The sequence below is a fragment of the Thrips palmi genome, unplaced genomic scaffold, assembly GCF_012932325.1.
Source record: "Thrips palmi isolate BJ-2018 unplaced genomic scaffold, TpBJ-2018v1 HiC_scaffold_11, whole genome shotgun sequence".
NCBI classification, from domain to species: Eukaryota; Metazoa; Arthropoda; class Insecta; order Thysanoptera; family Thripidae; genus Thrips; species Thrips palmi.
The window spans coordinates 3,866,485-3,881,699 of NW_023144622.1; the positions used below are offsets into that span (position 1 = coordinate 3,866,485).

The 15,215-nt window shown below is 45.3% G+C and overlaps 1 protein-coding gene across 1 annotated transcript; it reads right to left on the reverse strand.

The window, feature by feature from the left end:
* Positions 1–564: 564 nt before the first annotated feature.
* Positions 565–10,516, reverse strand: LOC117639148 (myosin-VIIa). The gene is made up of 35 exons (XM_034374521.1): positions 10,499–10,516; positions 9,869–9,982; positions 9,647–9,793; positions 9,389–9,573; positions 9,187–9,308; positions 8,841–9,097; positions 8,601–8,766; positions 8,192–8,507; positions 7,889–8,099; positions 7,640–7,775; positions 7,309–7,553; positions 7,068–7,223; positions 6,784–6,974; positions 6,297–6,699; positions 5,975–6,190; positions 5,699–5,896; positions 5,412–5,588; positions 5,115–5,332; positions 4,550–4,970; positions 4,242–4,469; positions 3,989–4,162; positions 3,779–3,896; positions 3,562–3,688; positions 3,297–3,466; positions 3,015–3,205; positions 2,809–2,927; positions 2,488–2,734; positions 2,262–2,399; positions 1,987–2,169; positions 1,679–1,880; positions 1,475–1,603; positions 1,280–1,376; positions 1,103–1,200; positions 854–1,023; positions 565–771 (listed from the first exon to the last, which is right to left on the reverse strand). The coding sequence occupies exons 1-35, from the start codon at positions 10,514–10,516 to the stop codon at positions 565–567; spliced, it is 6,495 nt and encodes a 2,164-aa protein (XP_034230412.1).
* Between the last annotated feature and the right edge of the window lie 4,699 nt (positions 10,517–15,215).

Here is a 15,215-nt window from a genome sequence, read left to right on the forward strand (position 1 = left end):
CCATGACTAGAGGCTTGAAAGCTACTCTATCCATGAAGTTGGAGATGAAATACTTATATATACAAATTATTCATGGCAGCTTATCAGGCTCTCTGTTCCTCACTCTCTTCATGTGTGCCTGAATTGACAGGAGGGATTAGCTCAGCAGCATAATCACCATTGTCTAAGATAAAAGTTAATTAAAACAAAACATCATCCTTTGGGAAATGTAACTGACTCAAAGTCCTTTCACTTTCCAACTAAATCCATATAACATTGTCACGACACAATTCTATCAGTCAATCAGTACTAAGCAAAACAAAAAACACTTATAAAAGGAAGCTCATTTACAAACACTGTCATTAGCAAAGGAATGGCTGATCAGATTATCCACATCATGGTGGAATCTTTGAAACCATTCCTTTGCCAATGAGAGTGCCTCAAAGCACAGCATTTGGACATCCATAAAAAGGTAATTTAATTTTAATAAAAGAATTAAAATAACATTCATCCCAAGAGTTTTGACTTAAAACATAAAAATAAGAGGCGAGCAAACAAATTTTTGCTGGCAGAATAATCATTATTTTACTTGATCCTCAGTGAACGCTGCTTACTCATATTTGTGAGCATGAGAGAAATATAAGATGTCAGTAGGTCATCCATTTTATATCCTAATGATGTTTCACAAAGTAGTTTTGACCCTCGAACCAAATTTCCTATTGTCATGTGGAAGTATGTATTACCAGATGACCAATTTGAGATACGGGTAAATGGATGAGTAACAACAATTTCCTAGAAAAGAAAAGAAATAAATCATTATAGGGCGGATAATACTCAATGATTCCTGCATTTTGCACATACGCCATGTAAATACCTTGTCAACTGGATTAATAAGGCTAACTCCGTGCTTGTTTATGGCAATCAGAAGCATTTCTGGGCAGTTTGGTTCTGTGGTTTGTTTCACCTCGAAAAATGCAGATCCAAATGTAGGCCAGCGGTAGATGATCTTCAAGAATGTAATCTTTGCATCCTCTGGACTCATTCCTAGAAAAATGATTTAAATTGTAGTTTTTATCTTCAAGCCAAACACCCACGAGCAATCCCTCTGTTTTGTTGTACATACCAGCATCACTATTATATGCAGCAACAATTGCTCGTTTCCATTCACTAGAGCTTTGCATTTTGATCATGTCAGCAGGTACCAGTTCGCGGACCATTTGTCTGTGAAAATAATAGAGAAATATAAAAAGTGGAAGAGTGAAAGTAGAGGCAACATTGAATAGCTCAATTTCTTTCTTACGGAATAGATTGCAGTTCTTGTTTGCTTTCTCCAAACCGAACTCTGTAGACAAGAGCTGCAAGACGAGCTGCCTCCTCCTTGCTACATTTATGATAACCTGTTGTATTTTGTTTTTAAAAAAAAAACAATAAATTATTTTTCTAAAATCTTTTTGGAAAGAATAACGCGTGGTAATAACTCATCAATAACAATTACCTCTGAGAAGTTTGGGCAGCTCCTGATGGAAGTGGAATATAAGATCTGCATTCCGATCTTTTCCAGGCACAGTGTTTGTCCATAACTTTTTCATGAAAAATACTTGATACGTGAACTGTGGCGTTATTCCTGAAATGTTGATCAAATTTTTAAAATCTGTTTCTATAACATCTTAAGGTGTACACTGCTGTGCTATAGACTTACCATCTCTTGAAGGTCTAGCCTTCTTTATCCAATCAGTTAGATGCCTGACAAAGTCAAAGAAGAAATCTCCTTCAGGTACAGAAATAACTTTGTCTGCAATTTTAACAAACAAGCTGAAACCTTCACTTGAACGCAAATTCAGCCTTTGAGATATGTTCTGACAGAAATCCTTTGCCCTGGTTGATGAGTCCACTTCAAACGCCTACGAAATAAAATCACCAGCATTAAATTTTATATTTTGTGATTGAAATTTTATGTTTACATGTTACATGAAGAAATTCACTTTAAAACCTCAAAAATCAGCATACCTCATCTGTATCATCTGGGAAGTAAACTTTATGGAATATTTGAGTTGTCTTGTGCTGAATTGCCTCCACTTCAACCTGATGAGGAGGATATTTGCGCTGACCGTTTCTCAATGTTTTCTGCAACCTCTGCAGAGAATCTTGAGATATTGGATGACGTCGAGAGCGCAGGAATTGAGTTAGCTCCTGAGAAAAAAATATTGAGTTTTAAAAGATTTTTTCCTGATAACATAAAGCATTTTTCTAAAATTTCTTCAAATTTCGTTCAGTTAACATGCCTTGAGTAGACTTTGGCTGCAAGCGAAGAGGCCTGTTGCAAGCCACATAAGTTCCCAACCTCTTTCTTCACTCAAACGGTTACGGTTGTCAGTCAGTTGTTTCATGATTTGGCAATAAATTTCATCTCGGAGAATTTCCTGAAAGTAGGATAGTGAAATAGAAATTCCATGCGCCATAAATACACTGAAAAAGGACCTATACTGGACTAGTATACAGCATACATACATGTTTCAAAGGGCCATCAAATATCTGGTCAGTGTCAACACGTCTTTTGCTAGGAAGGTCTCCCATATATTTCAACATAGCAGTGAATGCATAGCATGCCTCCTCTGCTAACTCATCTTTGGATAGCAATTTCTTTAACAATGGTTGCTTCAATGGCTCACGTGAATGGCGCCAAAGTTCATCAGAATTGCCTCGTCTCGCTGTTGTTAAAGTGAGAGCCTTGGACATAGTGCGTTTTGGTGGAGTTCTAAAACAGTTGATATTTTGTTTAAAAAGGATATCACCAATTAGATTTAAAGAGAAACAAAACTGATACACTACCTGAAGTGGTCTAGTGAATACTCCATTAGATTGTAAGGCTTTTCTCGTGTCTCTGTACCATTAACTTGTGTTGGATACAGTTTTCGTCCATGTTCCGCTCCTTCAAGACTGAACAATGCCTAAACAGAAAGAAAAAGCGATACAAAGCCATAAAATTTCAACTTACTCATGATTATTAAGAAACTGTCTATCTGTAATTTTCCTACCAGAATATCATTTGGTGGCTTGCTAAGTGCAGGAAGAACATAGACAGTCTCAGCCGGAAAGTCTCCCCTCTCTGCTGTTCTCTCACACCTACCCGCACACCACCCTGAACTCATCACTTTCTCACCAGTACTGTCATCTTCCAAAAATATGAGGTCACCTTTTTGGAAAGATAGGAAAGTTGACCCTTCACCTATTGACAAAAAAAATACAAACATAAAAAAACTGTTAGAATTAAAATTCACAAAGCCATGCAAAAATATAATCAAAAGATAAACAAGTACCAGGAGCTTTGTAGTCTTGCAAAGCAATAACAAAGGTGCTTCTCTTCTTTAAGCCCTCCAAAAAGTAAACTACTAGATCCCTTATGTCCTCAGCATTTGGGCTCTGGAAAGTAAACTCCTCGCCTCGGACAGTGGAAAGAGTGAAGGTTTGGGTAAACACCTTATTGGTTCTAAAACACAAAAATGCATGTGAGTATTTTTTTTCTAATAAGGTTATACAGGAAAAAAAAATTTAATCAGATCCGACCCTAGCATTTTAACTTACTTTTGACTGGAAACAGTTGTTATTTCTGGGAAACTCAATTCCAGCAGCACCTGCTCTTGGTCATCAACAACATAAACTCCGGTCCAGTTTACAGCAATGATAACATCGTTTTTGGGCAAGTTGGGACCTGAGAAGACATTATAGGAGAAACTTTCTCATGAAGGTCGGTTCATAATGGAAAATAGAAGGTTGCAGTAATTTGGAACCATAATCTTACCAGAATTACGATATGCTTCATAAAACCTTGAAAACAGAAGAGGCCATTTGAATTTGGCATAGCTCACAACATCTTCTTTAACTCGCAGGACTGGCACCTGTTCTTTCAAATAATAACTCTGATGGAAAGAAAAAAAAACAACAAAATCTGAATAGAACTATCTTAAAGAACACTTGGTACATATTTGTAGAATCAGTCTTGGAAGTTTACCTTTTTGTAAGCCTGTACTACAAGCTGCTTCCAACGTTCAACACTTTTCTCTGCATTGCTCAAGCAGTAGTCGGGTATGTAATTAGGAAGGAGGTTCAGAAGACGTTCAGAGTTCATATCTGAGTTGTACTCAATGAAATACTGCTGAGCTGCTATCATTGCAAGATCTTCTTCCTGGAGAATAGACAATACATGTCAATGTTCAATGATATGATTATAAATTGAAAACATATTGGTTAATTCAAGCACTTACTTTATCACATCGGTATTCTCCAAATTTCACACCTCGAACGACTTGCTGATAAATCAGATTTGTGGCAACTGCATCTTCCGTAGGCTCATGCCAGGGGGCAAATATTTCCTTACGGAAGAAAAGTCTCCAGGGAGCATTACGCTCTTGAGCTCCCTGTTCCTTGGCATACTGTTCACATTGTGATATAGCATCCATGACATGATCTCCTCCACTGCCAAGTGATGATACCTGCCAAACAACAATAAATGGTTATATATTTTGGAATGGATGGAATTTGATATCTTATTACCTCTAATTATTTCAATTACCTTATCAAACAGAGCTATGTAGAGAGAAAATCCAAACTGGTCCTTAAGACCAATTTTATCAGCTAATTGATTGCACAGTTCTCTAGCAGTTGTAGCAGAGTCCGCAAGCAAAGTTTTTGTATTACCATCCATGAATGTTATTGGCAACATTATTGGTTTTTTACTTTTAGTGGCCTGCAATTCTAGCCATGAAGGTGGTTGATTCCTTGTGCCATTGTTGAAAGTCCTCTTAAGACGTTCTTCACAGTATGGGGCATAACCAGGAGGGCCTTCTCGGATGAATGCTCTCAAATAATTAACAAATCTTTCTGAGGGAGCAAAGCATCCCACACACAGAGACAAAAGAATCCACCCGCGGGCATGTGAAGACTTGTGAGGATTGCCTGTCAGCTGTTTGCATATTTGGCAATAAATTTCATCCCTGTTGAATCGAAAAAGAAGAACACATTTAATAGTTATAGTTGCTAGAACCCAACATTTATGCTCTTCTCAAAGACAGACTGGAATTGATGTGAGGCTACATTGCAGAATTCAGTAGGTAGAGGTTTTCATTCAATTTTCTTACCTTAGTTCTGCTCTTAGAATACCATGTCCGATAATGAAGTGCAACTTTTCCAGGTTGGATGTGGGTCTAGCTTCGAGCCAACTTTGATAACTGTCAGCTGTATGCTCCTCATCCTGAAATCTTCTACGGACATCTTCTCCCAGCTTGTGTTTGCGCTTTAATGTTAAGGACACAAGTTTATGTCGTATGGAGCGAGGCTTCTGCTTTAAATAAGATTCCTAGAATATCAAAAATTGCATCAGTTTCATTTTACTTTAAAGAGCGTGTCAAATAATTTTACAAAATTGTTTTACTTACAGGGTCCATTCCCATGAGTTGAGCCTCTTGGAACTCTTTACTTCTAATGAAATTTCGACCAAGAGTTGCAGTCACTTTGCTCATCACCGATGTATTGTCACGATCCATAGTGTGAAACCTTGGCTCAGGCAAATCACCAGTGAAACGTAGAATGGTGATCCACAAAGCTTGAGCAGCCTGAAAGAGCATAAAAACAAAGATTGATGAGAGAAAACACTTGCAGTATGTAAAGTAAGATGAAATGTCAACATAGTTTAGGACCGAAGGTTTGATTAGTGTATACTTACCAACTGGTCACCTTGAGTATGGAGAGGAAGCAAAGGTTGTTTAAGTGGTTTACGACTGTGTTGATGGTTAACAGATGGATGAAAGTAGGTAGCAGCAAACTTCTGGAACTTGTACTCAGAAAGGTCTTCCTCATCTTCACTAACAATCTGCATTGGAGTAATCAGTTCTGTTTGATCTGCCTTTGGCACAGGAAGATCCTGTTGAAAAGAAAAAGTCATTTAGTATATTTTGTTTGTCAATTAGTAACATCCAGATAAAAATTTCCAAAACCTTACATTGAAAGCTGAAGGTGGTTGAGACAGAGCAGAAGAGGGTGCTTCACTTGAGCTCTTGGGTAGAAATCCGAACAACTCATCCACAACTTGGCTGTCGTCCAGTGGTTTGTCTTGCTGTTGCATAGCTTTGTCAATGATGAGTTTGCTCTCGTCTGTTCGAGCTTGGGCTGCAAGCCTCTGCTCCTCCACAGCAAGTTGAAGATCCTCTAACCTTTTCTGAAAACAGATAAACAATAAATTATTTTCTCCACAGACACTTTCTTCCATATTTATTTCAGCATTAATGGCAGCATTTTTCAAAACAAATAAAAACGTAATTCACCTTGTAATTTCGTTTAGCTATCTCTGTGGCATTTGGAACTCCCTGTTGCCTCAGCTGATGTTCCTCTTCTCTGAACAGACGCTGAGCTTCTCTCCTTTGAGAGAACTCATATTGTAACTTCCGGTAGCGTCTTTGTGCTATCATTCGTCTTACATGAGCCTGAATTTTGATTATCGCCCATCGCTTAGCTCGCACTTCTCGTCGAAGTAGGTAGCCTCTTGCTCTGGCCTGTAAGGCAACTATGTGGCCTCTCAAGTGTCGGAATCGGTGAGACAGTACCCTAGACCTAATAACAGCTTGGAGCCGTTGGTAGCCAACTCTCATCCTGAGGTACCTCCTCCTCTGGGCATGAGATTTCCAGAACCTCTGTATTGTTACCGCTGCGGCCCGTAAGCGCTGGTACCTGTTTGTTGACATGACTTATCTTAGTAACTGGCAAAATTATAACTAGATCAGAAAATTATGAGATAAGTGGTCAAATTCATACCTTCTTCTGTAAACCCAACCCCTGATGGTTTTTTGTAAGATAAGAATCTTCTTTGTAAGGACACGGTCTCGTTCTTGTTCGAGGAACAGGTCATGGGCATCCTTCAGGAAGACTTTAGTGCGGCCCAACTGGTAGTCAGACCTTCCCAAGACAGCTTGACAAATGCGTGCGGTAGCAGCTCGGCAGTCAGTCTGGGAAGCAATGGTGTAACAGCCCTCAATACATCTATTCGACTTGATATGTCAGTTTTATAGACTAAAAGACCAAATTTTCTCTCTCTTTACCTTGTGTGATGGAGGAATACCAGAAATCAGGAATCGATACCTCTCCACAAACTCATTAAAACTGTGTCTGATGGGATAACCAGCCCTTCGGATTCTAATGGTTTCCATCATACCAGAATATCTAAGCTGTCTGCAGCATAATCCTCGATCAAACATCTGAGAAAATTAAAATTTTAAAGTCACATAACAATTCAAAGCTCTGTTGATAAATACAAACTACTGCAGTGCCAAGATTTTTTACCATAGGCTTTTTGTATTCATTTGGCTTGATACACCGAATGAAGAAAGGCTGACAGTTGCTCAACGTCCTCATTAGTAAATCAAGAGACTTTTTGAACTGCGTACTCAAAGTAGGCGTTCTTTTTCGAGTTTCTGAGCCCATGCCGATATCATCAGAGAAAAGCAGCTGAAGGAAGCGGTTACTAGATATATGAATAAGCTGCAGCAAATCTGCTGAGAAAGTATCTCTATTCTTTTCAAGAAATCCTGCAATATTTACAAAAATTATTGGAATTCAGTTCAAATTTTTGAAGTATTTCCATATTTTACAACAATAATTGCACAACTCATACCTCTCGTATCATAGAAAACAACACCAGCAAAGTGGTTTAAGCCAAAGCTTGTATTGATATCAGACTTTGGTTTCAAGTAGTTTCTATGGCTTCCATGGGTTTTATGAAGCTTGGCTAACATAGTCTGGTCAGTGCCCTAATGAAAGAAAAAAAATTATTAACTCATTATTGAACTCCACCAACACTAGCATAAAGGCCATTAAACAAACTAACAACAATAAACAATATTTATAAAATTATCAGACATACTTTAGGGAATTTAGATTCTTCATCAATAAGGGCCATTATGTTGAGTTGTTTGGATGCAATGAGATCAAGCGCATCTTGGTTATCAACAAATTCTATATGTTGCCAGTTAATAGCCTCAAGATTGTATTCTTCTTGTTCCAGCTTAAAAATGTGTTGAACGAAGAACTGTTGCAAATTTTCATTGGCATAGTTTATACAAAACTGTTCAAAGCTAAAAAAGCAAGGGAGAAAAGAACACAAACAAAACTTAGTATCAAAAAATATGTTTCACTTTCACAAAACCATTCCATTCAACGGAATTACCTGTTAGTGTGGAAGTTTTCAAAACCAAATATATCAAGAACACCAATGGCAGAGCGAGCTGAGTTCTTAGGTCTATAGATAGCATTATTAATTTTACTGACAATAAGAACAAACAATCTTCCATAAATTCCCTTTACAAATGCATCCCTGACATCCACTGATTGGTCTCGAGATAAAGTGGATACCACCGTTTCTCCATGCGCAAACAGTGTTTTTCTAGTGAGGGCATCAATCAAAGGCTGTTTTGGCACACCGAGTAAACTGGCTACTCTCTGAACAATTGTTAAATCTGGGATCTCTGTAGCATCAAGATTATCTGCAATGAAAAGAAAAGATAATGTAGAAGCTAGTGTCAGTACTTGTAAAGCATCAATTGATAGCTGGAGAGCATGTATTTGCTTGAACCTACCAATAACAGAGGCCTTATATTTAATATTTCCTATGTGCAGGAGGGCAGCAAGTAGTTTAAGAATTTCCCAAATCTCTTGGTCAGAGAAAAGTAGCACTTTCATGGCAGACCTTATGTCTGCAAACTCTGCAGCATCATCCCTGCCCTCACAGGTGATTGATCCTCCCTACATCAATAAGAGTCATTGTTATGTCAAAATATTATAATTTAATACAAGCGCTTGATCGATATTTAGCTTACCCCTGTCAAGTATCGGTACTGTGAGGCATCACCCAGTTCAAGCCTTTGTTTTTCTTCTTTACTAAGACCAGCTAGGAGGCAGTAAAATATATGATAATTCCTCTCATCTTGTGACTGAGAGACAATTCTTGATTTTTCTAATAGATACTGTTCTATTTTTGCCCCCTCAATGACTCCATGCTGGTTGAAATGAATGTCAATGTATTTTCCAAACCTTGATGAATTATCATTTCTAATAGTTTTTGCATTTCCAAAGGCTGCAGAGGAGAAAACCACACAAATGAGTCACATCTTTAGAGTTGCCAATGCCTATAATTTCTAATTAAATTGAGATCCTCATTATTACCTTCCAGGATTGGATTAGCTTCTAATATTTGTTGCTCAATCCAAGAGTGTTTTCCACTAATAGCAGCCAAATATTGGAGAATTAGTTTTGTGCTTTCTGTTTTGCCTGCACCACTTTCACCACTGTAAAGGAGAAACATGCCATATAATAAAATGTGCTACAACACACAAAATATCATACTTCACCATCAAAATGAACGTACCTGATGACGATACATTGATCTTGTCCATATCTTTTCATGTGAGTGTAGCTGTTGTCACCAATGGCAAAAATATGAGGTGGAAGCTCTCCAATTTTACGATCTTTGTAAAGCTTAATCTGCTCTGCAGTGTAAATTGGTAGAATTTGGTACGGGTTGACTGCCACCAAAATAGATCCAGTGTATGTCTAGAAACAAAACAATACAGATCATAATAAAAAGACGCTCTTAATATTACAGTAATTAAAATGACAGACTTACATAGATGAGATTTTCATTATAACGTATGAGGAGATTTCTTAAGATTCCAGCTTCATGCAGATCGCCAAGGGATATCATGTCTTCCACCCCTTGCACCGAGGTGGCATGCATCGCCTTGATGCGCCTCTCTGGCGTGAGCCATTGTTCCTGCGAATTTAAAAGAACATAAAACAGCAGTTCGCACTCAATCGACAAGTTGGAAGGGTACGAAATGTTAGCTACCTTGCCGTCATCATCTTTGACTTGGATGCGACGGCCCTCAGCAGAGATGACTCGCGCCCCAATGGCCACATCGAACTCGTGGCCTGAGACTGGCTCAATCCAGATGTAGTCCCCCTGGAATGACGAGAAATGCACTCTCAACTACCATATAAATTGACAAGGTGAGGTAGGAGAGGTGAGATACCTCATCATGCACAGAAGACAGGCTTTTTATGTATTCAGACTTAAACTTGAAACTGTCATGGTAATTGTAACATTTCTCTGCACCTAGTTGTTCTTAAAGTTCATTGTAACCAATCGTAACGACGGTACAAAACAAAGTACAACAAATCTTGTCCTTCTGTTTGTTTGTTGAATTTGCACTACCGTCGTCTGCTAACAGTGTAGCCAACTACACGCGATAAAAAAATGATGACAATATTGTCAATATTTATACAGCTTTGCCCTCATATGGCAAAAGAAGGGCGATCATATTTTAGTTCAATTATCAAATAAAAACATGACAAAAAATACAATTAATCGAAGTTAAACAATGAAAGATAGGTTGCCAAATTTGTCTATTTTTGTAGGGTTTGCATGACCACTTTCCGGAAACGGAAACAAATTACTAGGCTAGGAATTCGAACGTACCCTGGTTACGATCACCATGTCTCACTGAGGGCCGGGTGGCCGCACACACGCCTCATGAAGGGAGAGCCTGCAACAGGAGGAGAGTCGGAAGTTAGAGACCCGATGCACTGCGAACTGTGGATGCAGTGGAGAGTCGAGCGAGGGAGCGAGCCGGCGCAGGCTAGCGCAGGCCGGTCACCTGTTGCGCGCCCCGCGGAGGAAGCAGGCTGGGCGCGGCGGGCGTCAGCCCAGGACTCCGGGGCCCCGATTCGGGAACGGGGAATGAGAGGCGGAATCATTGAATAGGCCATTACTGGCAGTGGATCGTGGATCAGCGCGCCCGGCTCTGAAGAGCTTATCTCAAGCACGAGCGGCTCTGGGACTTCGGAGGGCAGGGCGGTCTCTCTTCGGACGCTCAGCAGAGGTCCGCAACCCACTTCCTTGTGGCGCTGGGGAAGTTGTCGTGTCTTGGGCTGAGGGTGGAGGCGTTCGCAAAATGTCCGGTATCACACGGCTGGGGAGGCTCGTCTGGCCAGCGGATGTGACCGCCGCGCCCCGTCCCCCGCCCCGCCGCTCCACGCGTTCCGTTCCGCCCCGCCGCCTACCGCGCACCGCCGGCCCGTGGCGCGGCCCATGGCGGCCCATGGCGGCCCATGGATGGCTGCGTTCACAACTCGCAGTGGCCATCCGTCGTCTCTCTCGCTCCGCAGCGCCGAGGGCGGCTCGACGGCGGAAGCGACGGGGATGGCTGCGTTGCGGTGTGGCGGCGTGCGGCATGGCACCGCGGCACCGCCATGAGGCTCGGGCACCACGGTCGACAGGCCATGGGCCTCGCCGCGCTCGCCGCGGCCCTGCAGGCCTCCAGGGCGTGCTCCGCGCACCGCGCACCGCGCCGCCCGAACGGCCCGTGACGCGCAGCACGCACGGCCGCGGCACGGCGGCACACCGCCACACCACGCCGCAGTCCGAGGCGGGACGCGGGACGCGGCGCCATCTTCGCGAACGTGCGGACTACTGACCTGCCTGCACTGCCGCCACTGCCGCGGCCGCTCGTGGCCTTTTGTGACATGGCAGTGTCCACGCCCGCACGCCCCTTGTCCTTATGGGGCGCCGGGAAAGCAGGCAGCAGGCCGCACGCCGCCGCGCGCCGTGGCGCCCCGCGTAGCTACGCGCCGCGCCACTGCAGGGGGTTGGGCGGGAGCACTTCCGGGATGACGTCCTGGATGACTTGCTGCAGAGAAATTTGGCCGGGCGACGCGGCCCGCTTGCTGCGCTCCACCGCGTGGCGATTGTGCGTCAGAACGGACCGTGACATCGCGGCTTTAATTTTATTGGGAGGGGAAAACGGCTGCCGCCTGCCGCCGCCTGCCGCCGCGCACTCACACATCCACACATTCGCCGACAGCACAGTGGGCCAGAAGGCGGTCGAAACAAGGGGTACCCAACTCAAGATAATCATTGCACGTCTAGTTGGTAATCAGTGAAATAATCAACATCATCCAATGAAATGACAATCATACTTTCGGGGATTCAATCACTTTTGACCATTTTTGCGAGACCACTGCTCCCAAACTATCAGCGGTCAAAGCCTTCCCGAGGCGGGGCATAACAGAGGAGGGTCTTCAGAATAGTAAGGCGTTGAGGGAGGCCTTTGACCGCAACTAAATTGGATGCAGTGACCGCTCAAAGTCAGCAAAAACGGCGATTTTCTGAAATTCATTCACTTTTTGGCCATTTTTGCGAGACCACTGCTCGCAAACTATCAGCGGTCAAAGCCTTCCCGAGGCGGGGCATAAAAGAGTAGGGTCTTCAGAATAGTAAGGCGTCGAGGAAGGCCTATGACCGCAACTAAATTTGACGCAGTGGCTGCCCAAAGTCACCAATATTGAATTGCCGACACTTTAACAGCTTTCCGAGCTTTCCAAGCAGCAGCACAATCAAAACAACGCCAGGGCGCCCTTCTGCCCTCTCACCTCGACTCTGCGCGTAAAGCCACGCAAAGCGCCCGGGGAACGTCGACAGGCATCCCGCAGAGCTCCGCAGCGCGGCGGAGCCAAGGGTTGCCTACCCCGGGCCCGTCAGGCGTTGGACCGGCCGGCTAGCACACTGATTCCGCGAGTCGTTTCCGTCGCTCTGTCTCTCTCGCACTCACGGGGCGTCCTGTATAGGTGCGAGAGAGACAGAGCGGCGAAAACGACTCTCGGAATCAGTCTGCACTGCAGCCGCATGGCACATGGGGCGGCGCGGTCATCCAGTGCTGCATGCAGTGCATGACGTGCCCCCTCCTCTTCCCGGACGACGCGGATTCCAGCCTACTTGCCCGCAGCCACCGCCACTGCAACGCCCCTCGAGTAACGACAACAACACCACATTTCACTACCGCCGCTGCCTCCACTGCACAACGGGGTCTGTCCTGTCCGCCAAATACGGACGGCGGCACTCGAAGCGAAGCGCGGCGACGCTTTGGCGTCCGTCCAGCCCGGCCCGCCTCGCTTCGGCCGCCTCAAACTTCCAACACTGTAAGCCGATGCACTGTAAACGCATTGCTTCCGTGCGGCCCACTGATGGGTGCCCACTGGTCGTGCCCGCCTCCGTTCCCGGCTGGGGCACTGCTGCAACACTCCGCGTCTCTGTCTCTCTCGCACCGACACGGGGCGCCCTCGAGTGCGAGAGAGACAGCGCGACGAAAACGACTCTCGGAATCAGTGCACTGCCCTGGCCGGCCGCCCCAGAGCGCTCCGGTCCAGTGGACACACTCTCACGCATGCACATTATTCACTCGCAAACAATGAGGGTCCCTTTAATTGCGGCTATCTGATTTTTGTGCATTAATACAAAATTGTGAGATCTTGTGCCGGAGATAACAACAAATTGCACGCGGGCAACACGGCATCGTGGAAATTTTTCAGGTACTTTTTCGATTAACTAAGGTCTGAACAACTCTGCGGCGAGATTGGTTCACGAGATTTTCTGCCCCACTGAGATTTCATCTTACTTGATCGTTGTGATTTCCGAAGAGAAATTGAGCTCGCCGCGGCGACCTGCTCTGTCAAAATTTGACGCCAGTTTTTGGGGGATTGGCGTTATTGGCGGCAGGGTCGCGTCTTCTCGATTCTCTGCCTGGTTTGCCGGTGGCGCCGCATTCTCTGTTGGCCCGCCTCGTCGCGGCAGACTGATTCCGGAGAGTCGCTCTGTCTCTCTCGCACTCGTGGGCCCTTCTGTATAGGTGCGAGAGAGAGAGAGCGACGAAAACGACTCTCGGAATGAGTCTGCGGCGCGGCAGCGTCCCCTTCCTTTTTTGTTCTCCGTGCCACAATGATGCCTGTGACGTTATCTGATTATTCAAAGCGCTGTTTTCTTGCAATGCCGCCACGACGGTGCCGACGAAGCAAGACTGGCGGCCCATCTTCCTCCTCCTCCTCTCCTTCCCATGGCAATCGGCCGCGGAGCCGCGGAGCCGCGGACGGACGGATCTACGGCCGAAAAGTGAGCCCAGCCCGCGCGGCCCGCCCCGCCAGCCCCGCCGCGGCACCGTCGCACAGTGGGCCAGAAGACCGGCCGGCGGCCGAAACTCTCGACGCGTTTTGAGCTCCAGAGTCGCTAAACAGGACCCGAACCGAACGTGTGACCCCACCAATGGATTCGTAGTTCGGAAAGCAATCCATTGGTGGGGTCACACGTACGGTGCGAGCCGCATTTCGAGACTCAGGAGCTCAAACAGCGTCGAGAGTTTTGGCCGCCGGCGCCGGTCTTCTGGCCCACTGTGCGCCGTGCTCGCTATGGTAGAAAGTTTTCACAGAAACCGGCGCAACTTTTCTGCACCCGCTGGCTGCTTTGGCGCTGCCCGTCGTGATGCAGTGGGTGGCCGCGTAGCGCCGCGTCGCGTCGTGACTCCACAGTTTTGTTTCTTCCAAATCTCGTTTCGTTTTATTGTTATTCCGAATCACGTAGAGGAATCTGCCTGGCTTCTGAGCAGCGCGCGCGATCAGTAACACTGGTTCCGAGAGTCGTTTACGTCCGTCGCTCTGTCCCCCTCGCACCCTTACGCACGCCCGACGAGTGTGCGAGAGAGACAGAGCGACGGAAAACGACTCTCGGAATCATAGTCTGCGCAGTGCGCGCAAAGAAAACGTAGTTTGGCCGCGGGGAGGTCTCGGATGACAGCAGGGAGTGCATGGCGCGCGTGTGAGTGTGTGTGTGCGTGTGAGTGTGTGAGTAACTGTGTGTGTGTGTGTGTGTGCGCGCCCCGCCGCCGGTCGCGTGGTAACGGTGAAGACCGGCACCGCGGGCAACAAGAAAGTCACGCGGGCAGCCGGCGAAGACGGTCGGACCGACACACGCGCACACACACACGCACACATACACACGGGCACACATATGGGGAGAAAAAGACACCTGTGTGTTTAGACACTCGCGGCACACTCCCTGGCGGAGGCCACCGAGTGGGGGCGGCCGACCTAGGGCCGGCCGGGCCGCCGAGAGTGGGTCTCCGCGACGACGTGACCATTTTCGTCCGAAAAGGTGCCAATGCTTCGCTTTCAGCAGGAAAACAAAAATGACAACAGAAAACAAAAATGAAAGCAAAATTGGGGTAATCGCTGGTGAGAGGGCTGTTCATCACAGTTTGCTTATTTTTTTCGTGGAATGGGGAGGGGACGAGCGTACACAGGATTTCTAGTTCCCACGACTCCCAGACGCTTCCGAGACCGGAATTTTAAAAAGACCCTTGAAAAAGACA